At 35.1% G+C, this 27,391-nt stretch overlaps 1 protein-coding gene across 4 annotated transcripts in view; it reads right to left on the bottom strand.

The window, feature by feature from the left end:
• Positions 1-27,391, bottom strand: part of PCDH15 (protocadherin related 15) — a 1,016,126-nt gene that overhangs the window by 216,180 nt on the left and 772,555 nt on the right. For all 4 annotated transcript variants that reach the window (XM_063669967.1, XM_063669968.1, XM_054435813.2 and 1 more), the window contains exons 19-20: positions 6,101-6,406; positions 3,401-3,625 (exon numbers count right to left, since the gene is read on the bottom strand). In XM_063669967.1, coding sequence (XP_063526037.1) covers positions 3,401-3,625; positions 6,101-6,406 — 531 coding nt within the window. The remainder of the gene's footprint in view (positions 1-3,400; positions 3,626-6,100; positions 6,407-27,391) is intronic.

Raw genomic sequence — 27,391 nt, 5'->3', positions numbered from 1 at the left:
GGCAAAATAATCTGTACAGTCAAACCCTGTGACACACAATTTACCTGTATAACAAACCGCATATGTATCCATGAACCTAAATTAAAAGCTTTAAAGAGAGAACAGTGTTGGAAATTACTCAGAATCATTTGAATTACTCACCCGAGCATTCCCTAAACCTTTTGAAATAAAATAATAATATGTTTTCAGTTACAAGACACAACATATGTTAAGATATAACATTTATTTTATTTTATTTTTTGAGACGGAGTTTCACTTTTGTTGCCCAGGCTGGAGTGCAGTGCTGTGATTTCAGCTCACTGCAACATCCGTCTCCCAGGCTCAAGCGATTCTCCTGCCTCAGCCTCCTGAGTAGCTGGGATTACAGTTGTGTGCCACCATGCCCAGCTAATTTTTTGTATTTTTAATAGAGATGGGGTTTCATCATGTTGGCCAGGCTGATCTCAAACTCCGGACCTCAGGTGATCCACTCACCTTGGTCTCCCAAAGTGTAGGGATTACAAGCATGAGCCACCATGCCCAGCCAAGATATAACATTTATTTATCAAAGTTTTATGAGTTACAATAGCAAAGACATGGAATCAACCTAGTTGCTCATCAACAGTGAATTAGATAAATACAAGATGGTACATATACACCATGGGATACTATGCAGCCATAAAAATGAATAAAATCATGTCCTTTGCAGTAACATAGATACAGCTTGAGGCCATTATCCTAAACAAATTAATTCAGGAGCATAAAACCAAATACTGCATGTTCTCACTTCTAAATGGTAACTAAATATTGGGTACTCATGGACATAAAAATAGACACTGAAAATTAATAGACAGAAATTGGGTGGGGTAGGAAGTGAAGAAGCAGGGGTTGAGAAACTAATTATTGGGTACTATATTCACTATCTGGTTGACAAGGTCATTCATATCTCAAACGTCAGCATCATGCAATATACTTATGTAACAAATGTGAACATGTAATGCCTGAATCTAAATAAAAGATGAAAATGTAAAATAAGACACTAAAAAAAGAAAAGGTAGTGGAATACTTCCTGTGTTTCACTGTGATTGCAGAATTATCTTAAAAAAAAAATACAATCCGGACCCCAAAATTTTATGGTCAAGAACATTAACCTACTGGAAAAATACAGTTATACTAATTATGTATTGGTGAAATCTTTTTTCACATCATTACTTTGTTGTCTAAGAAAACCAATAGCATATGTCTAGCTATTTAGCAGCATAACAATCAAACAACAACCCAAGAAAAGTGATGATTTCTTCTTCCATCATTTCAAATAAAAGAAAATCTTATTTGTAGTCCCTATAATATGAGAATTGTAGAAAAGTTGCCTATGACCTTGTTTTCCTTAGGACCCTGTATACATATAGTCTTCTACTAAGGTCCCTCAGAGACATTTATATTGCACATGCAGAATCTGAATGATCTCACATAATAGCTTTGCTATTGTAGTACTGGCCACCAAATAAATAAATAAATAAATAAAAATAAAGGAAAAGGGAGTAATCTTCAGGAACTTCTATTTTTAGGCAGAAATGCATCTGCACTTTCTCACAGTCTTCAGGTAGCCAACAAAATCCAAATGATATGGAGTTGTTAGTAATTTATCATAGGTAAATTCTGCTAAACAATTCACCTTAAACACATAATGGACTTTAACTCTAATCACTTCAAAAGAACAAATGAAAAGGCATTGATGGGAACAAAATACAGCCTGAAAATATAATACTGGCAAAGATTAAGTGAACATAGATGCCTAGAGTTCTCTGCATGATCTCCAGGATTAGATAACCTAACAAAGTTGGTAAGTCATGTAACTTTGATTCCAGTCGGCTCTTACACATTTTAGTGACTATATGAAGCATGAATACTACACCATGTAGTAGACAATATGTGGTTGCCAATATTTCATTCCAATCCTGTGGTATGATCCTGCAACTAATCATTTATTAAAAATGTCCATATCTTTCCACATTTTTCTATCTAAGCCCATAGATTTCATTGTTTTTTAACATAGAAACTTGATATCTATAGTCACCTGGTAAAATCTGAGCCATAATTAGCAATTATATTTTTGGGGTTAGAACATAGATACAACTGTGAATAAAATATATATCAAAACATGTATAATAAAGTTAAATTGTTTATTCAATTAATTACTCATATTCATCTATTTTATTCATGGTCACTGAAATACTCTATAAGCTTCTTTGCAAGTGCTTCATTTATCTTATAGATCTTCTGTCTTTTTCCTCCCTCCACTGCCCTTGCTCTGTGCAGGTATCTCTATTTCTTTCTGACCAGCCCTTTTTCATCATTCCAAGTCTATTCAGGAAGCAGAAAAAAAACACTTTAAATAGGACTCTTTCAAGTTTCTATTTTTTCCCTTACCAAAACAAAAATTTTTACAACGTACCATGATAGTGAATGAACTTTTACTTTATATTGCCTAAGAAATTATTGCCATGTAAAGTCATTTTTTAGTAATATACTCATTTAGTAAAGTAACGAGGATTTTTGTATATGTATCTTTGTAACTGAAGTAAATTTCTCAATATGGGATTCAGATGTCTGTATAAGAAACGTCTGTGTACTTTTCTCAAATACTGATATTTATGATGGTCCCCATGGAACAGGTCCTTCTTTGGGGAAGGAGTAGAGAAATCTGAAAGTTTAAGATGATGCTCAGAGGATCGTTGTATGTACTACTATTTAGAACTGATCAACTTACTGTACTTCTTCTCATATCTACTTTTAAGTTGTCTCTTAAAAATCACTAGAAATTCAAAAAGTTAAAAATGCCATGCTCTTTCAGGGAATCATCTGGCACAGGGTATTATAATAAATGGGATAACAAATCCAGAGAGGTTAACAAAGTCCCCAAGGTCACAGAGCTTAAAAAGGGTTGAGCCGGAATTTAACCTCAATTCCATCTAACTCGGAAGCTTATTTCATTCCAGAGGTTTGGGCCCTAAATTAATTTTAGGGCCTAAGAACTCTTGGCCCTTCAGAGTCATTTATAAAATTTTTTTAGTTGAAGGATTTGTACCAAATAATTATGCCTGATGCTGTGGAATTTGAACTAAAATCTAGTCTAGAGAGGTTATGACTTGATGGAAGTCACAGAGCTGATGCAGACTCAAATTTCCATGGTCTTTGTACACATATTTACTGCCTCTTTCAAATTTATCTTTTATAGTCAAAAATATAGTTATTTCTTATGTAATCATAAATATTTCCATTGGAAAATCTATGTTCTGGGTCTGGTACCACTGTGTCATGAGGAATTGTTATCAAAACATATTATAGGTATAATAGAAGGAACAAAACCTACATGTAGAGAGAGCAAAGCAGGCAACCAGAAGTCATCTCTAGTCCTTACCTTTACAATCACTGTGACAGTAGCAATACCAGGTGGCATTGTTCCATAAATATCAAAGGCCTCTACCAGAAAAGTGATACTTGCTTCTTGGTCTGGAAATGCCTCATAATCTAAACTCCTTAAAAGCGATAGTTCTCCTGTAAATGGATGTAGTGCAAAAAAGCGCTTCACTTCTGGGCTTCTTATCCGGTAAGACACATTTGCTCCAAGGTCGACATCTTTGGCCTGTAATAAGCAGAAGAATAGTTTTATTAGTGACGTTACCAAAATAAAGAAATGCAGGAAGGATGGAAGTCATGTGTCAGTGCCTAGGACAGCATGAATTTAACGAGGACAAAAAGGCATTTTTTTTGTTTCTTTTTTTTTTTTTTAAAGTGCATTATTTAATAATTTACCAGGGAAGAGAAGGAGGGATGGGGGAGAGAAAGATGGAGGCAGGGAGGAAAGGAGGGAGACAGTAAGAGGCAGAGTCAGAGACAGAGAGAGAGATCTTTCTACAAGATTTTGTCATTGTTGACATTATTACTGTATCTGTTTAACTTGAAAAATCACCAAATGAATTATATCACAGTAAAGAAATAAATATTGTCTTAAATGACTGTTTCTTATTTTCTGCTGATTTGATAATCATGAACAAATATTTTAAATAAAAATAAATACTGAGTGATTTCCATAAACATAATAGATGGCTAAAGTACTATAAGAAAACTAAGAATATAAGTAGTAATTATTTTTCACAGGGATCCTATAATACGTTTCTAGAGATCACTCTACTATACTTCCTTTGATTTAACTAGGATTTGAATAGTAGTTACGCACAAGGTGCTGTAGAGAGCACCAAAATGAATCAAGACACAATTACTGCCCTACAGGTTATGGTCTCAGAGAAGAAATAAGACACAAATACTAAAATAGAAAGGAAAAAAAATGTGACATGCTATCTAAAAGTTGTTCTAAATTGGGAACGATGTCCTTTAGCTGAAAGGATGGGTTTTCATGGGAGTCTTGTAGAATGGCTATTTCACTCAGCAGTACAGACTGGCAAATGTACCTCAGGTACAGAAAACTGAATGGAGCAAGAATGAAAATGGGGAAGATTCAGAGTATGCTATAATGTGCATTTTTAAATGCAAACACTTCCTATGTGAACCTCAGCCTTGGTCTCCTCCAATCAATTATTGACTTAACAATCAGAAAGATGCTATTAAAGCATACATTCTATTATGTGATTTTTCCTGCTTAAAATCCTCTGGGTTTTAATTCAATTGTCAATCAACGCCATTATCCTTAACATGGTAAGAGCCACTACATTTTCTAGACCTTTAGCCCCTCACCCCTCACACTTTCCCGTCTTCCACGATTTTGACCAGGCTTTTTTCCCCAACTACTTTAAACTTTCTTCCTTTTCTGCTTGGATAGCTCTTATTTGTCCCTCAGTTCACCATTTAGAAATAAGTTTCTCTAGCAAATATTCTGTTTGCCTTAAGATTAGGTTAGGAGCTCCACCTCTATTACCTAGGCCCTTTGTACTGAGGACCTACGTTTTAACTACTAATTTTCTTGACTGATTGCTAAACCAGCCTGAAAACTCCAAGAAAGGAGTAAATTTGTTTTGTTCACCTTTGTATCCCCAAAGTCTTTGCATCCCCTAGGACAGCATGAATTTAACACCACCAGTAGGAGACTTGGCATACTATACATACTGAAGACATGTTTGTTAAATAAATATATTAACTAATTAATTAATTGATAGATGAATGGTGGAATAGATGAAGGAATAATGGTTCTGTCCCTGGCCAGTATTTGCCTTATTTAGATTTGTTAATGTTCATTGCTGAGTTCAATTATGGAAGGGATACAGAGTCTGGAAAACTATGCTAAAAACATTCAAGTTGTGGACTTCAGGTGGAAAAATGGCTACTTTTTTTTTTTTTTTCAAAACATACCTCATAGACCAACTGAGTCAGTATTAAATGAGGTGGTTGCTTAAAAATGCAGATTTATGGATCACCCTAATCTACTGAATCAAAATGTTCAGGACTTTGTGTAATTTATATTTGAAAACTTAAAAAAGAGGCTTGATACAGAGATGTCATTAAAAAGGAGAGTTAGATTACTAGAAGTTGCCTTTTGTGTATTGAATGTGAAGAAAATACAGAATAATGGGTATAAACAATATTTATAAAATAGAGGGGAAACCAATTTGTAACTCTCTATATTTTATCTGTGTATACACATTTATGTTATATATGTATAACCCACACAAATTCATATATATATATATGTATTTTTTGACATTTGTGTGAACACAAAGATAAATGTGAAATAAATTTAATGCTGAGTACTCTGGAGGCACAATGTGGGAGATTATTAACTTTTGCTTCATAAACTATTGTATTGTCAACTGTTGGAATAAACAGAATATTACTTTTGTAAATTAAAAAAACTATTAAAAAGTATATTTTTAATTTCTTACAAATAGACCTTTCTGTCCTTAATTTTTGGGATATCTTTAAAGTAGGCTTGCCACATAAAATACAATATGCAATATTGGAGAAATAATAAAAATTTATTCATTGTTTATCTGAAATTAAAATCCAACTTGGTGTGTTGTATTTTTACTTGCTAATTTTGGCAAACAAACCATAGTAGCAAATCTCCTAATGTAGGATTCATGTAATAAATGCTTTTTCCACACACCTCTATTTGAAGGATAGTGGTCCCAGCTGGCAAATTCTCTTCAACAAGGACAGTGTATGTTGAATTGGTGAACACAGGACTGTTATCATCAATGTCCAAAACCTTGATGGCCAGGGTTAGAGTTGAATGACGAGGGTGTACTGCTCCATCTGTTGCCACAACAACAAGTTCATAGTAGTCCCTGACTTCTCTGTTAAGCTTCACTGCTGTGTAAATACTCCCATTGGATGTGATACGAAAAAGATTATTAAAGTTACCCAAACTGTAGTGCACTTGACCATTTATTCCAGCATCAGGGTCTGTTGCCTATGAAATAAAACAAAAAAATTCACATAAGTTTTGATGGGCTGCTGTAAATGAAGGTAATAGTTAACAAATTATGGTATTTTTCTAACCAAATATTATTTGGCTCTCTAAGGAGGAAATGACAATGACAATACAATGCAAAATTTAAAACATGAAAAATATTATAGTTTAATATTCTTCATTTACAACTAACATAACAAAAACTGATAATGTCATTAGCAATAACAATACTATGTTATGACAGAAAACTCATAAAAATACTGAATCTTTGTGTCATGATTTTAATAGGTTTTGAATTCTAAAGTGAGAAAACATTTTGTTTTTAATTCAGTTAACATAATCTGCTGAGTGACAATTTAAGATTACATAGGTTTTTGCTCACTTTATATATTCATTTTATATTTATATATGCTTAGTAATAATATTGTTATGCATTGTTTGTTTATAATAAATAATATTTTTATTATGTTATGCTATTTATGTAATAATGTTTATTATAATAAACATTAATCATATTTATCATAAATAATATTTATAAATATAACCTGACTTAATCCTCATGATGTTGTTATCAGTAAATATTATTAATCTCATTTTACAAATGAGAACACTGTGGCTTATGGAAGGTTACACAAGAAAGAAATATCTCAGTGTCCCAGTTCTTAACACAATACTTCATATATAAAAGTACTTAACAAATGCTTGTGGAATTAATGAACATTAGATGAAATGAAACAGATTTGAAACTAAATCTGTTCCAAAAGTCAAATAGGATTAAAACTACAGTAACTGTAATGTACCTGCAAGGGACTCTTTTTCAACATTAGAATATACATCTCTGCATAAGTAAGAATGTTTGATACCATAATATACCTATATTTACTGAAAATTTGAAGTCATGTAAAATCACTTTGCATCAAATAAAATGAGAAAATATTGAGTAAATATTCATCAAATGAAATGTAATAAGAATTAATCTTAGCTAAAACTCAATTGTGATACTAATTATGAATCTCACTATCAGCTACTGTGTATTTTGTTTTGAAAAGTTCCATGTAAAATAAACTGAAATAAATCTTAGAAACTGTAAAATATTATATAATTATGCCCCAAACTGTCAACAAGGAAAGGAAGGAAAACAAGACACTTGGCTGCCTTATGAGCCAGGGACACAAAAATCACTTGAGGTCCATAAAGCGTGGAATGCAATATGATGTATTTTAACAGCACATATGCAGTGGTATATCCAGTTTTACAGGCACCGGTAAAGCATGCAGAATGGGGATGCTGAATGTTTGCGCCTTCTTTGAAACAAGAATGTCTAAGATGTGAAAATCATGTTTACAACAGTGCTCCTGTATGTCATAATGCCAAGCATTTCAGCAGGATTTGTTTCTTTGACTCATCAAAACACAACTGTCCCTGGGAGTTTAACATCTCTGAGGTTTAATTCTGAGAAAAGACAGAAGAATTGCAGAAATACCTGAAGAGAAAAAATACTGTGACAGAGTTGAATAGTTTCTGTTGATATAGTTTCTTTTACTTCTATACTTTGCCTAGAATTTGTCTTACGAATTATTGACAAATCAGTCAAGCTGATCATTTTAGTGAAAACAACAAACACTGCCTTCTCCCTTTTTCACCAGAAAAAGAGAGTGAACTCTTTTTTTGGTCTGAAATTACTCATCAAGTAAATAGATAAAATTGTAAGCCAAGAACAAAATATAAATATGTCTTGTTTCAGAACAATAATACCCTTAAAAATTTCAGTCACTTTTCTGTCTATGGAATATCTTAAGATCAAAAAAATTAATCATTTATGCAATTAGATATTTAAATGACTCGTGTTCAAGTTGTTTTTATTGACCCATATAATTGAATATATATTATGGTAGAATGGCTCAATTTGACTGATGTGGCTGTGTGTCTGTGTGTTTTATACATGGCCAGCTGCTTAACTATATATCCACTAGGAAACATACCTAAACATATCTAAATTAGTTTTGTTTTTGCTCCCATAGCAAATTATCACAAATTTAGCAGCTGATACAAAACAAGTTCATTATTTTAAAGCTCTACAGGTCAAAAATTCAAGATGGTGTCACCAGGGCTATGTTTCTTTCCGGAGACTCTAAGGAGAAACAAGCTCTTTGCTCATTCAAGTTGTTGACAGAATTCTGTTGCTAGAGTTTGTAGAACTGAGATCCCCACTTCCTTGATGGTTGTCGTGTGAGGACCAATCCCGGTTTCTAGAGGTCCCCATATCCCTTGGCTCATGACACATTTCCACCTTTTTTTTTTTTTTTTTTTTTTTTTTGAGACCAAGTCTTGCTCTGTCGCCTAGGCTGGAGTGCACTGGTGCGATCTCGGCTCACTGCAACCTCCGCCTCCTGGGTTCAAGCAATTCTCCTGCCTCAGCCTCCTGAGTAGCTGGTATTACAGGCACCAGCCATCACACCCAGCTAATTTTTGCATTTTTAGTAGAGACCGGGTTTCACCATGTTGGTCAGGCTGGTCTCGAACCCCTGACCTTGTGATCCACCTGCCTCGGCCTCCCAAAGTGCTGAGATTACAGGCGTGAGCCACTGCACCTATTTCCTCCATTTTTAAAGCCAGCAAGGGTCATCAAGCCCCCCTCACATTTTTTGAATCCCTCCCTCCATCTTTTTCTATTTTATCTTTCTGACCTACTCTTCAGGCATCCTCCTTCACTTTTAAGGGCATGTAAGATTACATTATGCTCCCTTGGACAATCCAGGATAGTATCCCCATCTCAGCATTTTTAACCTTGATATATGTGTGTGCACACGTGTGCAAGTGTGTGTATACTGCCATATATAAATATACAGCAATCTATATTTTATGATGGGATTTCTTTTTTTTTTTTTTTGAAACAGGTCTTGCTCTGTCACTCATGCTGGTGTGCAGTGGTGTGATCTAGGCTCACTGCAACCTTCACCTCCCAGGCTCAAGCAATCCTCCCACCTCAGCCTCCTGTGCAGCTGGCACTACAAGCACATGCCCCCAGGCCTGGCTAACTTTTTGTATTTTTATTAGAAATGGGGTTTCCTCTTGTTGCCCAGGTTGGTCTTGAACTTCTGGGCTCGAGCGATCCTCCCACTTTGGCTTCTCGAAGTGTTGAGATTACAGGCGTGAGCCATCTCGCCTAGCCGGATAGGAGTTTTTAGAGAAAATATCCAAGCAGATATTCATTAAGCAGACTGACAGTAAATGCTAAACGGGGCATACTCACCAATAGAGTTTCAGAATTTTAAATAATCAGTTTAAATTGGTATAAATTACGATATGTCAGGTACACACACACTTTGACTGAATCTATGACCACTTAATTCACTGAATTCATAGCTACCATGACAAGAAGTATATTTGATGCTTATGGAATAAAAGACTACAATATCCCCCAGAAAACTACTCTAAAAATTTTAAGGTGACTGAGACACACATCTAATGGAAACAAAGGGAACAGAATATAAAATGCAGAACTATTTCCTTATCTATTCCTATGTCCCCATTAAATTAAGGAGTATAAATAAGGTGATGTAAGCCAAGCAACATGAGCTGGCTAAGCAAGGCAGTTTTACTTATTTACTATTCTAGATGAACATGTAGATGTTAAACAAGATAACCAAACATAGAATCCCTTATTATCAGCAGTACTGTCAAGAACTTTGCATTGATGTTTAATATTTAGTCAAACAGCTCAGTGTATGATGCTATAATGAAAACATATATTTTCCTAGAAATCAATTAAAAGTTAATTAAATTTGTTAATAAGAAAAATAACACATCTCTTTTCCCCTTGTACTACATCAAAGCAATAAACAGTAATAGCTGCAACTTTATAATCATCTGTCCATGGTTAACACATTTTTGTAATATGCACCTTACTATGGAGCCTGATTTGTGGCTACTAATTTGTGAATGCATATTGCTTGGAAATTGGCTGATAGCCTGTAGTCAAATAAAGACCTCACTGGACAGAACTCTGAATAATTGCCAGAAACACCACTTGCAAACCTTATTCATTAACACCAAAGTTACAGTATATGAAAGACAACCAAATAATTACTTAAGAAAAAAGTCAGACGATGTTCAAGGGAATTTACTGAACAAAGATTTTTGAGAACCCATTTTATAGCATGCCACTTGAAAAGGGAACAGGGAAATATATTTCTTAAACACTAAATTCATTCCTCACACCTTTTTTTCTCATTATCTTTTTAGAATGGTCTGTTACACAATTCTTTCCATCTATAAAAGTAGAAGTCCATTACTGGGATTGCTACCCTGGGGGTTACCATTCCTGTAGAGAAGACCTTAAAGCATGCCTGTATGAGTGGAATATATTGGGATAAAACCTCAAAGTAGAGGTTGATGTTTGCACTTCTTCCATTGAGAAGTCCCTGGGTAGATTATTTGTGTAATTTACAATGATTCATTTCCATTTTAAATATGTCGAATATCCATTCAGATTAATTATTTAGATAGAAAATTATATGACAAAAATCAGCCCCAAGGAAATAACTTGAGGACAAAACCAAAATGTTATAGCTATTATAAAGGTGTGAACTACCGTGTAGCACCTAATTGGCCCAGTATGAAGCCGAGAGAGTGTTTTGCGCTACCTTTTGCTTGTCCTTTACAGCGATTTAAGAGGTCGTGTACATCTTTCTCACTTTGAAGTGGGAACCATAAAAGCTGTTGATCAGGGAGGTTGGGCAGTGCATCCTTCATGACATTACTAGTGAAAACACGTTTTTTAAATTATTATCTATTAACTTCAAAAAGATGTACAATAGTTGTCTTTTTTTCTAAGAAGCTGAGCTATTTCAAGGACTGTGATTATTAGTGTAAAAGGAGACAAGCAATTTAAAGACTCAAAATGCAGATAAATTTTTTCACTCTCCACACAAATGCCTCATAATCATTATTGAACAATGGTAGGTAGACTTACTGGCCAGAAGATAACTTGCATAACTTGAGTTAAAATCACTAAAAACATAACCAGAATGAATAGCTTTTCATTCTAGTCCCTAGAAATCTAGAAAACACATATTTAACACAAATAATTTCTCAAGGGATCAACTATTATTCCAAGATACACAATAAATTACATTTTATCCTAGGATTCAAGGCTCTACCTGGTCTTGTTCTAACCTATCTTTATGCATTTATATCCCTCAACTAACTCTCTGACAAAAACTGTATGTTTTAGTCAAAGGAGTATATTTATGGTGTCAATCACCACCAAGAAACTCTCAAGTGTCAGTGGTTTGTTACCACTGATGTTCCTTTCTCACCTATATAGCACTCATTGTGAATTCCAAATCCAGCTTTACTCTGTCTTGTCTTTACTCAGAAGAGAAGCTAAAGGAGCAGGCTTTATTGGAATACGAAGCTCATGTGGTGCAAGAAGAAAAAAAGACATGAGATAGCCAAGCTGCAGCTTTTAATGCTTCTGCTTGGAGGTCAACATATCACCTATACTCCTGCTTCATCATTGAAGGCAAATCACACGACGAGGCCGATGTCAAAGGGTGCAGAAATAGCATTCCCTCACACAGTGGGACAGTGATAAATCAGAAACACTTTCACAATGCACTACCCTTGTTTTCCTTGAAATGACCATGCTCTCCCTCACCTTCCCTGATACAGGTGTTTTTTTTGTTTGTTTTTATTTTCCCCCAATCCAACTTAAATGTTCAAAATCTAGCTTCAGTTCTACTTCATCTGGAAAACCTCTTCTTTCCATCCAGCCTTCTGGTCCCTCTTGCACATAGTAAAACTCACTTTTTATTGCTATTTAAGTATGCTATGTAATTAAATAATTGGCCTAAAAATCTGTGGTGTATCCATGTATTATGTAATAGGAGACACTGTTAGAGAAAAGAATCTGTAAATTGTTTTGCAGAGTGTACAATGTATGAGAAGTGGAAAGTTGGAGCATGGATGGAAATATGGTAGAGAAGTAAAAAAAAAGATAGCAAGCAAATAAAAATAAACAATATTCCTGTAGTTGGGTGTTATTTAATGCAAATGAACTGAAGGTGTCAAATTAAATAAGACAGTCTAAGCTGTTCCAACATAGCTTGCAGGCCTCTTACTAAGTAAGCACCAGGAAGAAACTTTGCACTAAAAATCTTTGCATATTCAGTTCTCATGTTAATGGTAAACACTTGAAGATTATGACATCAATGCTCCAGGAAAAGAGTTGTTGTCATGTTCATGTTCATACAGCAAACAAACGAAGTAATGTTGTTTCATGTTCATTAAATGTATTTACATAGTAAGGCTGTCTTTTCCCTTTGTCAAATATTCCTTACAGTGCTGAAAACGAAGAGGAAAACCTGGGAGGACTCATTCTATATTTCCCCACCATTGCTTAGTATTTGATAATTATGCACTATAGGTTGAGTGTGTATATACCTCTTTATGTGATGGTAAAAAAATCATATATTAAATTATATTTAGTTTTCCAACCTCTTTTTACTTCTATTTCTCCAACTTCTTCAGTCTCATCTTTTTCTCTGTGGGCGAACATATTCCAAGCACTAAATCTAAGTGCATTTTGCCATACTAACCATGCTATTTCATGTCTGCTTTATCCAGTCATAAAATCTTCCCCTTATTTCCAAAACTGATTATTCTTCAGCCCTAGTATCACCTCTCAGAAGCTTCTGAGTAAGCTAAATGCCTCATCTTCATGCTCCTGAAGCTCATTGTATGTTTCTTTACCACGTGCCCTATTGCTTTTTTTCTGTCATTTTTTTAATAGCCCACATGAAATTAAGAATTCATAAGGTCAGGATGGCTTATTTATATCATACAATGCCAGTTTCATTTTTCTTTTTGCAATGACATAGGTTAGATATGCAATAATTTCTGCCAAAATTTCTTCTGAAGCTATTTCCATTTTTCAATTACATATCATTCCCACCCCAACCACCCAAACACATGAAGAAATAAAAATTGCCAATTAGTATTTATGATTTTGTCTTAAAAGAAGGTATGTTTTCTGTTTATTAGATGAAATGTAAGAAAATAGAACACATTTTGTTCTTTAAATAAAAATTAAGTGATCACATAATTACTTATTAAACTTTGTCTTTTTGTTACATCTTATTGCTTTCTTGTTTTCAATTTTGTCACAGTATTAGTCAGTTTTCACAATGCTATAAATAACTTCCCAGAAACTGGGGGATTTATAAATGAAAGAGGTTTAATTGACTTACAGTTTCACATGGCTGGGGAGTCTCAGGAAACTTATAATCATGGTGGATGGTGAAGGGGAAGCAGGCACCTTCTTCACATGGTGACAGAAAAGAGTGAAGAAGGAACTCCCAATCACTTATAAAACCATCAGATCTAGTAAGAACTCACTCACTGTCACAAGAGAAGCATGGGGGAAGCCTCCCCCATGATCCAATCACCCCTCTCCTTGGACAAGTGGGGATTATAGGTCCCTCCCTCAACACATGGGGATTACAAATCAAGATGAGATTTGGGTTGGGACATACAGCCAAACTGTATCAGTCACCTAGAATTCTTTAAGGAAATCTAGTTCTAGGTCAGTTTTAAAGTAAGTACAATATATATACCTATTTTTGTGTAATTAAATATATTAGTTTAACTTTTAACAGTCTATTCTAGCATTGCTTAACCTTTTTCATTATCAACTCCTGTCAAAAGAGGATTTTAAGATTTTTTTCTTTCTACTAGAACCCTTATACATTTGTACTTCCACAGATATATTTAAGTATGTATATTATCCATGCTTTATACATAAGAAAAAGTAAGGTTTTTTTGGTCTCCCAAAACCTGATTTTACACATTGGAAATGATCTACCACCGTTGAGAATGCATGCTCTAGCCAAAAGAGAGTCCTCTGTAACTTCCTTATATATCATAAACATTTCCACATAAGGATTGTTCTTTCAGCACTCATTACAGTGACAACACTTTCTAAAATGTCTGTCCATATTACTATATGGGGCAACTCAGGGTATCTCTGAGCTTGTACTCAATACTCATTACTTCTTAAATAATGAAATAAGGTAAAAATACCATCTCCATGAATTGCATTTTATGTGATAATCTGCTTAGCCCAGGCCTATTTATTTGATTGTGCTTACATTTTCTGCCAAGTTATAACACAAAGTATTGTGGTTTATTTTCTAAAATAACTATTTTAAATAGTCTTCTCTATGCTTATTGAAAATGTGACATTTTGCTTATCAGGCGTTTTTATAGGTCCTATATACTAATCCAAGTTTTAATTTTCTTTTTTCTAATATTCTGTTGGGTTCAATATAAACATGCCCACACATTTCTCTGAAGAGTCAAGAGTAATCTATACCTTAAGTGTTGTCCTTCTGTCTGTCACCGGGCTTTTCATTATATTACACTGTCTCACAAATCATTTTCGTGCATCATTTCTAGAAAAAAATTCTTAACTGGAAACTGAAAAGAATATGACAGCCAGATTGGGTTCTCTGTGAAATTCTATACAATTAAATTTTCTGGATAACATTCAAGTTAAAGATTAACAGAACTGTAAGTAACACAAGAGCAATAAAAATACCTCTGGCTAATATAATAACTATTTAATGAGAGAAAAATATCTCTTAATTTCCCAATACTATCAATTATTTCATTTGCTGAATATAAGCTCACATTTTTCCCAAACAATAACCATAAAATTAAAGGGGTTTTTCTCTATTTTACACACATTGTCACAATTTGACCTACCTTGATAACATCACAGGGATAGAGCCAGATATAGGTTCCAGTTTTATTTTATCATCACTCATTCCTTGAGCTAGTTTAGTAATGTTCAGCTGTTTCATTACCTTAATCTGGGATGTCTCTGAATAGGTTGATTTAAAAATGTATGTTATGTATTCATTTTGCTGACAACAATTCACTGAAGTAACTGAAGATCATGTTTTCTACTGTCACTTGTCCAACACAGTAATTTAAATTAGGAAAACAGAATTAATTGGAAGAAACAACTTATCTTTCTCTATTTACTCCCTGGGACTGCATTCATTTGTGGAGAAAAAGAGCTAAGATATACACAATGTGAAACTGCCTTTTGAATTAGAAGTTATGAACTCAGATTCTGCTGTGTTCTTCCTTTTCCAGCTGCCTTCCTTCAGGTATACTTTCCTAGTACCTTCCTGTGTGCTACTATGTAAATTGTAGGTAACTATTTTAGAATCATTCCTCAGCAGCAGGCTTTATGCAAAGTGCTGTCAGTTTGTTTCCTTTAATTGTGGTGTAAACAGTACTGCTGCTTACCTTAATATTAATTATATACACACATTTTTAGAAGTTACAGGTATATAAAAGGTTCAGATACTTTATTAACATCGTTTTTTTTCTGGTAAAGAGAAAATAAGCCAGATTGGAGATTAAAACGTGTAGGAAACTTCATTTGGATGCCATTCCTTTGTTAATTGTTAGCATGTAGGCAATAAGAGGAATATTTCAATATCAATTGGCCAAGCAGAAATTTTCCTGAAAATAATCGAATGTTTTCAATGACATGTTATTTATGGAGTGTAAACTGTTCCACAGGAGCAGTCTATTCAGTAGAATTAAATGATACTGTATACTAGAACTGGAATCTGAAATAAAATAGAAGTGGTAAGTTTACAGGCACACTCTATTTCATTGCACTTGGCTTTATTGTGCTTCACGGATGTTGCATTTTTTACAAATTGAAGGCTTCTGACAAAGATGCCTTAAGCAAATATATTGGCACCATTTTTCCAACAGCATGTGCTCATTTCATGTCTCTGAGGCACATTTTGGTAATTCTCAGAATATTACAAACTTTTAAATTACTACTGGATCTGTTATGGTGGTCTATGATCAGTGATCTTTGGAGTTACTATTGTGACTGTGTTGGGGTGCCACAGAACACACCATATGAGAGCAAATTTAATTAATAAAGGTTCTATGTATACTTTTTTTGACACATGGTCCAAGATGAGATGGTGTATGTGTTCTGATTTCTCCACCCACTGACCATTCCCCCTTCTTCCTCACTTTCCTTGAGCCTTCCTATTCTCTGAGACACAGTGAAATTAAAATTAGGCCAATTAATAACCCTACTATGTATGGGCTCTAAGCATTTAAGTGAAAGAGTTGTGTGTCTCTCATTTGAAATTAAAAGCTAGATATGATTAAGCTTAGTGAGAGAGGTAGGTCAAAAGCTGAGAAAGCTTAAAAACTTGGCCTCTTGTGCCAGTTAGCCACATTGTGAATGCAATGGAAAAGTTATTTCATAAATGAAAAGTGCTACTCCAGTGCACACACAAATGATAGGAAAGTAAAACAACCTGATGTGAAGCTGATGTGAAGAAAGTTTGAGCGGTCTGGATAGAAGATCAAACTAGCCACAACATTCCCGTAAGCCAAAGCCTAATCTGGAGCAAGGCCCTAACTCTCTTCCATTCTCTGGAGCTTGAGAGAGGGGAGGAAGCTGCAGAAGAAAAGTCTGAAGCTAGTAGAGGTGGGTTCATGAAATTTAAGGGAAAAATAAAAAGCCATCTCCATAACATAAAAGTGCAAGGTGAAGCAGCAAGTGCAGTTGCAGAAGGTATTGCAGCTAGTTATCCAGAAAATCTAGCTAAGATATTTGATGAGGGTGGCTATGCTAAAAAAAAACAGATTTCCAATGTAGATAAAACAGTCTTCTATTAGAATATGCCATCTAGAACTTCCATAACTTAAAACAGAGAGGTCAATGCCTAGATTCAAGGTTTCAAAGGATGGGCTGACTTTCTTGTTAGGTGCTAAGAGCTGGTGACTTTAAGTTGAAGCCAATATTTATTGACCATTCTGAAAATTCTAGTGCACTTAAGAATTCTGTTAAATTTACTCTGTCTGTGATCAATAAATGGAATAACAATGCCTCAATAACAGCGTATGTTTATGGAAGCATAAACAATGTTTACAGCATAGTTTAGCGAGTATTTTAAGCCCATGGTTGAGACCTACTGCTCAGGAAAAAAAAAAAAAAAAGACTTCTTTCTAAACATTACTGCTCATTGAGAATGCACCTGGTCACTCAACAGTTCTGATGGAGATGTAAAAGGACAACAGTGTTGTTTTCTTGCCTGTTAACACAACTTCCATTCTGCAGCTCATGGATAAAGGAGTAAATTTGAGGTTTTCATCTTATTATATAAGAAATAAATTTCGTAAGATTATAGCTGTCATTGATAGTTATTCCTCTGATGGATCTGGGCAAAGTGAACTAAAAATCTTATGGAAATGATTCACCATTCTAGATGCCAATAGCAACATTTTTGATTCATGGAAGGAGGTAAAAATATCAACATTAATAGAAGTTTGGAAGAAGTTGATTTCTTCCTTCATGAATGACTCTGAGAGGTTTAAGACTTCAGTGGACGAAGGAATCGCAGATGTGGTAGACATGGTGAGAACTAGAATTAAAAGTGGAGCCTGAAGATGTGAGTGAATTGCTATAATCTTATGACAAACTTGAACAGTTGAGGAGTTGCTTTTTATGGAAGAGCAAAGAAAGTGGTTTCTTGATATGACACCTACTCCTAATGAAGATGCTGTGAACATTGTTGAAATAGCAACAGATAATTTAGAATATTTTATATACTACACAGCAAGGATTAAGAAGATTGACTCCAATTTTGAAAAAAACTTCTTTAGCTACAATGCTATCAAACAGCATCACTAGCTACAGATAAAAATTTAATGAAAGCAAGAAGCATTCAATGCAGCACAATTCATTGTTGTCTTATTTTAAGAAACTGACACAGCCATCCCAACTTCAGCAACCACCCTCCTATCAGTGAGCAGCCACCGACAGTGAGGCAAGACCCTCTATCAGTATAAAGATTAAGACTTGCTGAAGGTTCAGATGATTGACAGTGTTTTTTTTGGGCCATAAAACACTTTAATTAGGGTATGGACATTGTTTTTCAGACATAATGCTATTGCAGACTTAATGGAGTATAGTATAGTGTAAAAATAATATTTATATGCACTGGGAAACCTAAAACCTTATGTGACTCGCTTTGTTGCAACATTTGCTGTATTATTGTGGTCTGGAAGAGAACTCTTAATATGTCTGAAATATGCTTGTATTAAGAAAGTGTATTGCTTTGAGAAACAGAAACTCTATAATCTATCTACCAAGAATCTTTGCAGATAATAAAGAAGGAAGTTATTGACTTATTTCAAACTTAAAGTCTGAGGGGTCTAAATGGAGACCGAAGTTACATCTAACATGACAAGTGTGAATCACTTCGATTTGGTTTGCCCAGAGGAAACATTACTCCTGCTACTTTCATAAAGACTGATTGCTTTTGACAGAAATCTGTCTGTGCAGAGTTGGATGAGTATGATACTGAGAAGTCATAAAACCATTAGAAAAGACTAGGCTCAGAGGAGCTCCTCATAAAAATGTTCACATAGAATAAGACAGTGAAAAAGAGGCTGTATTTGCTATATATCCACGTTTTGAATTATGACACACATAGGGAATATTTCCAGAGCTTGGTTTCAGAAATCCCAATGAACTAATTCTTCTGAGATATCATAAACTAAATAGTAGGAAAGCAAGCCAAAGAAATACTGCCTGATTTACTTATTTTGCAGACTGCACTTAGATTAAAAAAAAAAAAAAAGAGCCTCTCATCTTTGATTCTTGCATGACTTGAAGAAAAAGCTATACTGTATGAAGGAGTTTGCAGGTGGGTTCTCTGGCAAGCAGACAATGAGACAGAGATTAGTTGCAAGAATTTTATTGGGATATGCTTTGGGGGTCAACATTTTTGGAGGGCAAAGGACAAGACCAGAATTGGATTCAGGGAGAAAGTCAAACTACTATGCAGGGTCAACTACAGCCTTGGCCAACCCAAGGAAGGAGCTGCAGAACTGCAATTGCATTTCACAGTTTTTCTGAGCTGCGGTAAAATGTCCAGGACTTTACACTCAGGCATCAGTCAGGATATGGGCTACACTGAAATGGGTGTGACTATGGGCAAGGGAACCTTCTGTAGATAAGGTCGTCTCTAAATTGGGCTAGCAGCTGTACATCCTTCTTTACTCCTTCATCCCTACATCACTCCAAAAAGCCAAGACATTAAAGCTCTACCTTCGAGGGAGATCTGCTTGGCACATTGTCTTCATAACAAGCCTATATCTTGGATTGGTTTTTTTCTTAGACTATAAACTCCTTGCTTAACAGAATATAGCAAATTTTATACACACACACACATATATTAAATTATTACAATATCATTCATTGTTTTCAAATGAAACAGCCAGCTACATTATTACCTCAAAGGTGAAAACGTCCAGGGTTTGATTTTTTTGATCCAAACTAATATTTGTCATTTTCCACCCCTGTGCCCAGCGATGTAACTCATATTTTCCTGTTGAATTTGTTTCCCAAGTAGAAACAGAAGTCTTAAATATGATGAGCTTTAAGTTTTTTCTTTTAGTTCTTATAAACACCCAATAAGGCAGTTATTATTGTCCATATTTTACAGCCAAGAATATTTCAGAAGAACAAAAAATAAGTTCAGTTTTCTTTAGCTAGCAAATAAGAGTATTTGGATTTGAATTTAGAGTATGAATGTGCCATCTGTTTGTAATTTTTGTGCAGGTAGGGGATGCTGCTATAACTAGTGTGTCATTATTTATTATTCTAGCTGCATGATAGATTGGAGTCCAGAGATAGAAAGATGAGCTGGACATAATTTAGAATTAATTCTGAATTATTTTCATGATGGGGATTAAGGGCCATATCACACAAATACACACTTGAAGATTATCATTACATAGCCACTCAGACTTTACATATATTTGATTAGAAAAATAAAAATCTTAAGTTACAGAGAATTGTCAGTGGGTTCCCTCAATGTCTCCCTTATTCTGTGGCAAGCTAGTCTGACATGATATCTAACAGAAGGAAAAACATACTTCAGATAAGTCATGGAAGTCATATCATGAAATCATGAGAATTACAGTATACAGTGTGCCCAGAGTTGTGAATTCCACTAATTATTTTGAAACATGGAAATGTTCATTTCAAAATAAATCCATAAACCATCCAACGTCTGTACTTATCTTTATCATTCTCCTGCTGCTAAAATTGAGGAAAACTCCACTTCCTCCTAGGTTCTCAAGGGAACATATGACACTTGAGCTTTTGGGACTCTGTTGCCTCCATTTCTGGCATTTCTACATCCCCCTTTACTGCACCTATTGCCCTCAGTTTTCAAACCTGCTGAAGAATTTATCATTACAAAATAAAGAGAAATGAGAAAGAAAATATAATTGCTTCCTACTGTGTCTGTTTTCCTACAATCTCTTCACATCCCAATATTCTATGTGAGGGTGGTGGGTGGGGGAAGAAAAGGACGACATATATATCCATTGCACTCATTCATTAATGAGTTATTTTGTTATTTAATCATGCAAATCATGCACTATACAAAACATACACTATGTTTCCTAATACTGTTTACTTAATTACTCTTAAAAAGTCATAATTAGTTCTTTAAAATGTAAAACTAAAATATGACAAATGATGCCACCTTTGCTATTGAGATGGTTTGGCTGTGTTCTCACCCAAATCTCATCTTGAATTGTAGCTCCCCTAATTCCCATGTGTTGTGGGTGGGACCTGGTGGGAGATAACTGAATCATGGGGGAAGTTTCCCCCATACTGTTCTCTTGGTAGTGAATAAGTTTCATGAGGTCTGATGGTTTTATAAGAGGTTTCCCCTTTGCTTGGCTCTCATTCTCTCTTGCCTGCTGCCATGTAAGACGTGCCTTTTACTTTCTGCCATGATTGTGAGGCCTCCCAAGCCATGTGGAACTGTGAGTTCAATAAACCTATTTTTTCTTTATAAATTACCCTGTCTCAGGTATGTCTTTATCAGCAGCGTGAAAACAGACTAATACATCTATATTCAGTTACTAAATGTGTTCTGTGAATGAAGTTGGATGTTGAATGCAGATGCTAATGTAGTGCCACATGCCAGTTAGACACACTTATGTATGTGTGTAGATATATATAATAATAGGTACTTGTTTAGAAATATTTTACAAAAGCATGGCCTGTCAGTGTGCACCAAACATTTCAGAGACATGATGAAAAAACATTACACTAGAGTGTCACACTACAAATGTGATTTTTTGAATTCTCTATAAAAATGTCAATTTCCCACACTTAGCATATATGTGTGTCTAAATGTAATGGCAAGCTTCATAAATGATGAGCATGCCAATAGATGAAGATTTGGATGCAATTATTTGCTCTAAAACTTCATCCATATTATGTGGTTGCAGGTAACTTTTAAATAGGCCTTTTTGGATCTCACACGAATTGAAATAGGAAAAAAATCTATTTAAAGAAGTCTTGAAGTAGATGTATATGCTTAATATTAAACATCGTTTGAAACTCAAAAGTCTGTGCTTAACACATTAAATTAAGAAAGAAGAAAGAAAGCAAGAAAGTTGGATGTTGAATGCAGATGCCAATGTAGTGCCACATACCAGTTAGAGAGCATGTGGCAAGTTCTAATGGGCACAAAATGTGCCTTGTTCACATTAATGCTTTAGTGTAGCACTGAATTTGCCTCTCAGTAAATGTTAACTAAATTTTAAAAATAGTATTATTTTCCCAAATACATCAATTCATAACATTACAAAATAATTATGCTATAAGTTTGATTTGACTCAACCATACATGCTTTCATCCATCAATTCATTCATTTATTCACCCACTATTGTTGACTTCAAGCTGAACAACATTTTCAGGGCTGGGGCTCTAAGGACAAGAGTAATGTGTTCTTTGATCTTATGTCACTTGAACCAAGGTGAAAAAGTAGATATTAAAAAATAATTGCCTTTTAAAAATTATTACAGTGATAACCCTAAGTAATAAAGTAAATATGCATTGCACAATAAGAGCATACAGCAGGACTTTTAACCCGGCCTCCTGAAAATTACATTCTAATGGGAAAGACAAATGTCAACCAAAAAATTAAGTTATGAAAATAAACAACTTCATATTTTAATGGACATTATGAGAAAGTAAAGTGAAGTATGAGAGCACATAAATATAGGTACTTAAATCCAATATTGTGGGTTCAAAAAGGAAATGACATTCAACTGCATCCATAACTCTTAAACTTTAGCTTTCCCACTGTCAGGAAGTTTGGAATCCCAATGGTGACTTTCACATTACTTGTATTAAGTAAAAGTCATGACAAAATGGTTACATTTTTTCCCATTAGTTTACAATATTTGTAAATACAGGAAATGACAATAGATACAGTACATCTTGATGTTAGTAACATTCTTGAGATTATTTGATATTAGTAACATTCTTGAGATTATTTTTAGTAATTAAGACAGAAAAAATGTTTTCTATATGATGGCATAACGACTTAGATTCAGGGATGACTGAAGAATCATTCTCAAGTTGAATGTCAAACTGGGGAGGCTCTGATGGCACGAAGCAGCTTTCTCTAACAATTTGCCATGGATGCAATATTGCCAGACATTTTTGTAACGTCTTGGGTGATGGTAAATTCTCTCTTTTAAGTTTTAGGGAATCCTATTAATTAGGACTACTCTCTCCATTTCATAGTTGAGAAACTGAGTTTCATATGGATTAGATCATTTGCCCAAGTCAATAGTTACTAAGTGATGCAGCTAGAATTTGAATGCAGACAACCTAAATAGGTATATGCTATATTTCTAGGCAATCAAAAATGCTGAAAAGAAAATTTAATGTTGGTAAAGGGAAAGGGGGTATACTTGTTTCTGGAGGACATGGAGAGTGCTATTGAAATGGGGTACTCAGTGAAGTCATCCTTGCAAAAGATGTATTTTTGAATGAAAGAGTGAATCACACAGAGAGTTAGAGAAAGAGTGCTCCAGGCAGAGGTAACAACAAGTACAAAATCCATTTGAAGGTTTGGTAAGCGTAGCTGTGTTCAAGAACAGCAAGAAGCCCAGTGTGGCTAGAGTGGAGTGATGTAAATGATGTTGGAGATAGCAGGAGGAGCCCAGTCATGTGGAGATATGAAGGCTACGAAAAAGTAGTTTGGATTCTGTTCTGACATAATGAGCATCCACTGAAAGGTCTGAGTGGCATAATGGTGTCATCTAATTTGCATTTTAAAAATATCACTCTTGCTGTAGTGCAGAAATTGACTGTAAGAGGGGTAGCACAGGTCAAAAAGTAAGAAACTATTTACATAATCTAGGGGAAAAATGATTGTGGTTTAGAATAGGTGAGGAGTACTTGCCTTTGGAATATGTTTCAGACAGATTTACTGATAATGCAAGAATCAGAAGTGGTCCTAGGAAGCAGATACTTAAGATGAGATTTTGGAATTTGCTAAATTGCTAGCCAAAGGGCAGGCTTACTGTACAGGAGTTCAGAGTAAGTCATGATTCATTTGAAACCTTCACCTGAGATGAACTGATATGGTACACGGGGGAATGAGGAGCCTGGTTTAATGCCATATCTGTATAATTTCAGATTTATAGGTGAACATTAATTCATAAAACTTACGGAGTTGATTGGTTGCTAAATATAATAAAGGTGTTGAAAAAAAATAAATGAAGCTCAGAACCAGCAATATCAATTCAGAGATAAAGAGTAAAAACCAACGACCTCTATTAGCACATTTAAAGAAGCTTCATATCCACAGACAACGACAGACTGTACTCAAAATCATGCTCAAGATGTAATTACAACCTGCTCTCTCTCTGTCTCTTTCTCTTTCTTTCTTTTTTTTCGAGACAGGGTCTCACTCCCATTTCCCAGGCTGGAGTGCAGTGGCACAACCACAGCTCACTGCAGCCTTGACTTTCCTAGCTCAGGTGATCCTCTCACCTCCTGAGTAGCTGGGACTACAGGTACGCACCAACACGCCTGGCTAATTTTTGCATTTTTTTGTACAGACAGAGATTTGCCATGTTGCTCAGGCTGGTCTCAAACTCTTGGGCTCAAGCAATCCACCTGCCTCAGCCTCCCAAAGTGGTGGGATTATAAGTGAGCCACTACCCCTGGTCTCAAGACATAATTACAAAGAAAGATGCAATCAACTCCCTGACAAGTCTTCCACACCAGTATTGGTAGGGAAGGAGAGCTGGTCTGGGCACATGTGGTTACAAACACTTCAAAAAAAAATTCTGATTCTCTGGAACTTCTAGACTGAAAATTTCACTTTCTTTTCATTTTTAGATGAGAATAGTATCCCTCACCTGGAGATCAGGTAATGACTTCATCTGCATCAGGTAATGACTTCATCTTGTAAGCAAGATGATAGATGTCCTCTGTACCTATGTCCCTGCATTGCTTTTGTAACATTAACTACAAAGTCAAGTTGTAGCATGTTGTAACTGTCCCTGCTATGAATAGAAAAGGATTATTCACCAAAAAGAACAGCAGGATATGCCTTAACTGTATTGGCAGCACCAGGAGGACATGACTGAGAATAGATCTTGATTATGTTGGAAGGGGTTGAAGGGAAAAAAGTACATCTTACCAAGAGTTTAGCGGTATGGAGATACTTTGTCATAATTGTGGCCAGGACACCTGGAGTTCATTCTAAGGTACTGCTGGATTATTCCCCAAAGCTTGTGAAAAACAGTGAAACAGTGGCCTATAATAAACAAGGTGTAGGTAGTGAAAGTGCCTGGACAGGGATTTGAAGTTAAAGGTATAAAGAAGTGGGCATTTTAGCATGGATTTCTTATGTATGACCAGAGAAACCATCTATTAGTTCTGTCCCTCAGGAGGGCCTAGGTAGCACTCCCAATTCTGAAGCAATATAGAAAGGTGCAACAAGAGGTGCTCTGGTATCATCGAGAAGTTCAGTGATGGCTCTCCTCACCAGACCAGAATAGAGGGTAGTGAATGTTGCTATGAAACTTGTGTTCCTTAGTGTCAATGTGGGTGGAAGAATTCTGGATTCAGAATCCAGGTGGAAATACTCAAATATCAGAGGCAGGTGGATGAAATGTATCATAGCAGTCAGCAAAAAACAATGTCAAATAAGCTGTTATGAAGTGCAAAGATCTATGAGGATGGCTAACCAACCATGGTGTTCCCAAAGCAAAGACAGAAAGGCAGCCAAGAAGGCTATTGCTGGATTTATATAATGTAAAAACATTAAAATCAGGTAAACCAAAGCCTCATCTTGTGTTCTTTCCTGTGATTAGTACATATTTGAAGTATGAGGTTTTTTTTTTATTGCTGCAGTGATTTGGCCAATATTAATAGCTGAGGGCAATGACTATTCTGACTTTGTCCAGAAAATTGCACATAACATCAATTCCAACCAAGAAGTTCATCTCATGGAAAAGTTAGGTGCAATCATATGCATAGGACCACTGGATCTGCTGCTGATAATATACAGTACCACCCAGCATTGCTGACCCAGTAGAATACTGGAAAAGCCTCTTAAAGATACAGCTAAGGAGGAATTTGGGAATGAAGTTTTTCAGGGCCATAGAAGGAATGACCATTGCATGGTACATTTTTCTTGATAAGAAGACTAGATGGAAATGACAAATCAAGGGTTCAGGATGGGAATGGCCTCTCTCATCATCATCTTGACTAACCCATTTGGGAAAGGCATACTTTTGTCCTTGCAAAGCTAGGCTCTGCTGCACTAGAGATCCTGGTTTTCTGAAGACCAGGGTGATGTTTTCACTGAGATGACATAGTAAGGGTCCCATTAAACCAGTACTTATGGTTACTCAGTAGAAATTATTGGTTCTTTATGCCAACAAATCAAAAAGTACAGAAAGAAATCACTACACCTATGAAAATAGCTAAAACTTGATGAAAAAGATGATAAAGCTTGCTCTACTAGGTATCAAGACTGTATGTAAAATCACTATAATTGAGACAGTGTGCGATTGCTACAAGACTAGACTAATAAACCAATACAATAGGATAGAGAGCCCAGAAACAAACCCTCATACACATGTATGTGGGATTTATGATAATATGTATCATGAGTCAGTGGGAAATATATATATTTATATAGAAGAAAACAAATTATACTCCTACCTCACTCCACACACAAAAATCATTTCAGATGATAAACCTATTACAAATAACAAAACAATAAAACTTTAAAAAGCAGGTCCTTCATGACCTGAGGAAGTAGGCTATTTTTTAAGCAAGGCCAAAAGAATAGTAACACTTACAAAATGGTGGACAAATTTGATAATCTTAAAATTTAAATCTATGTGTCAAAAGATATCTTGCAGGAAGTGAAATGGAAGCTCCAGAATGGGAGAAATGTTTGAAACATATATAACAAAGGAGGGGCTCATTTCTATAATAATCAAAGAACTCCCACAGATAAAAAAAGAACATTCAAGAAGAAAACACATTTACTCCAATAGATATATAAGAAACTCAAATAGGCATTTTGGAAAAGACGAAATTCAAAATAGTAAGTAAATATATGAAAAGATTCTCAATGTCATTAGCAAAATGCTAATCACGATCATAATGCGATATCACTGAAACCGTAACACGGTGGCTCAAATTAGAAAGACTGACATACCAAGCACACAGATAGGAACCATGACCAACTCTCGCATACAATTCTTGGCATAGTTACTATGGAAGACAATTTTGCATTTCCAACAAAATTGAATAGACACATGTTCATAACATAGAGAAACTCAGGCACATGAGCGCCAGGAGAAATGATATAAACATATTCACAGCAGCACTGAAGATAACATCCTCAAACTGGAGAGCTCTCAAATACTCATCAATATGAGAATGTGAAAACAAATTGTGGCATAGCCACAAACAGCAAATAAATGAATGAACAGGTAGAAATGTGGCTAAATAGTAAAAAGTTAAATATGAATGAAAGAAGACAGATACTAATGCACACACACTCTACAATTCTG

Source organism: Pongo pygmaeus, chromosome 8 (genome assembly GCF_028885625.2).
Source record: "Pongo pygmaeus isolate AG05252 chromosome 8, NHGRI_mPonPyg2-v2.0_pri, whole genome shotgun sequence".
In the NCBI taxonomy this organism is placed as follows: domain Eukaryota; kingdom Metazoa; phylum Chordata; class Mammalia; order Primates; family Hominidae; genus Pongo; species Pongo pygmaeus.
This window is presented reverse-complemented; position numbering and strand designations above follow the sequence as displayed.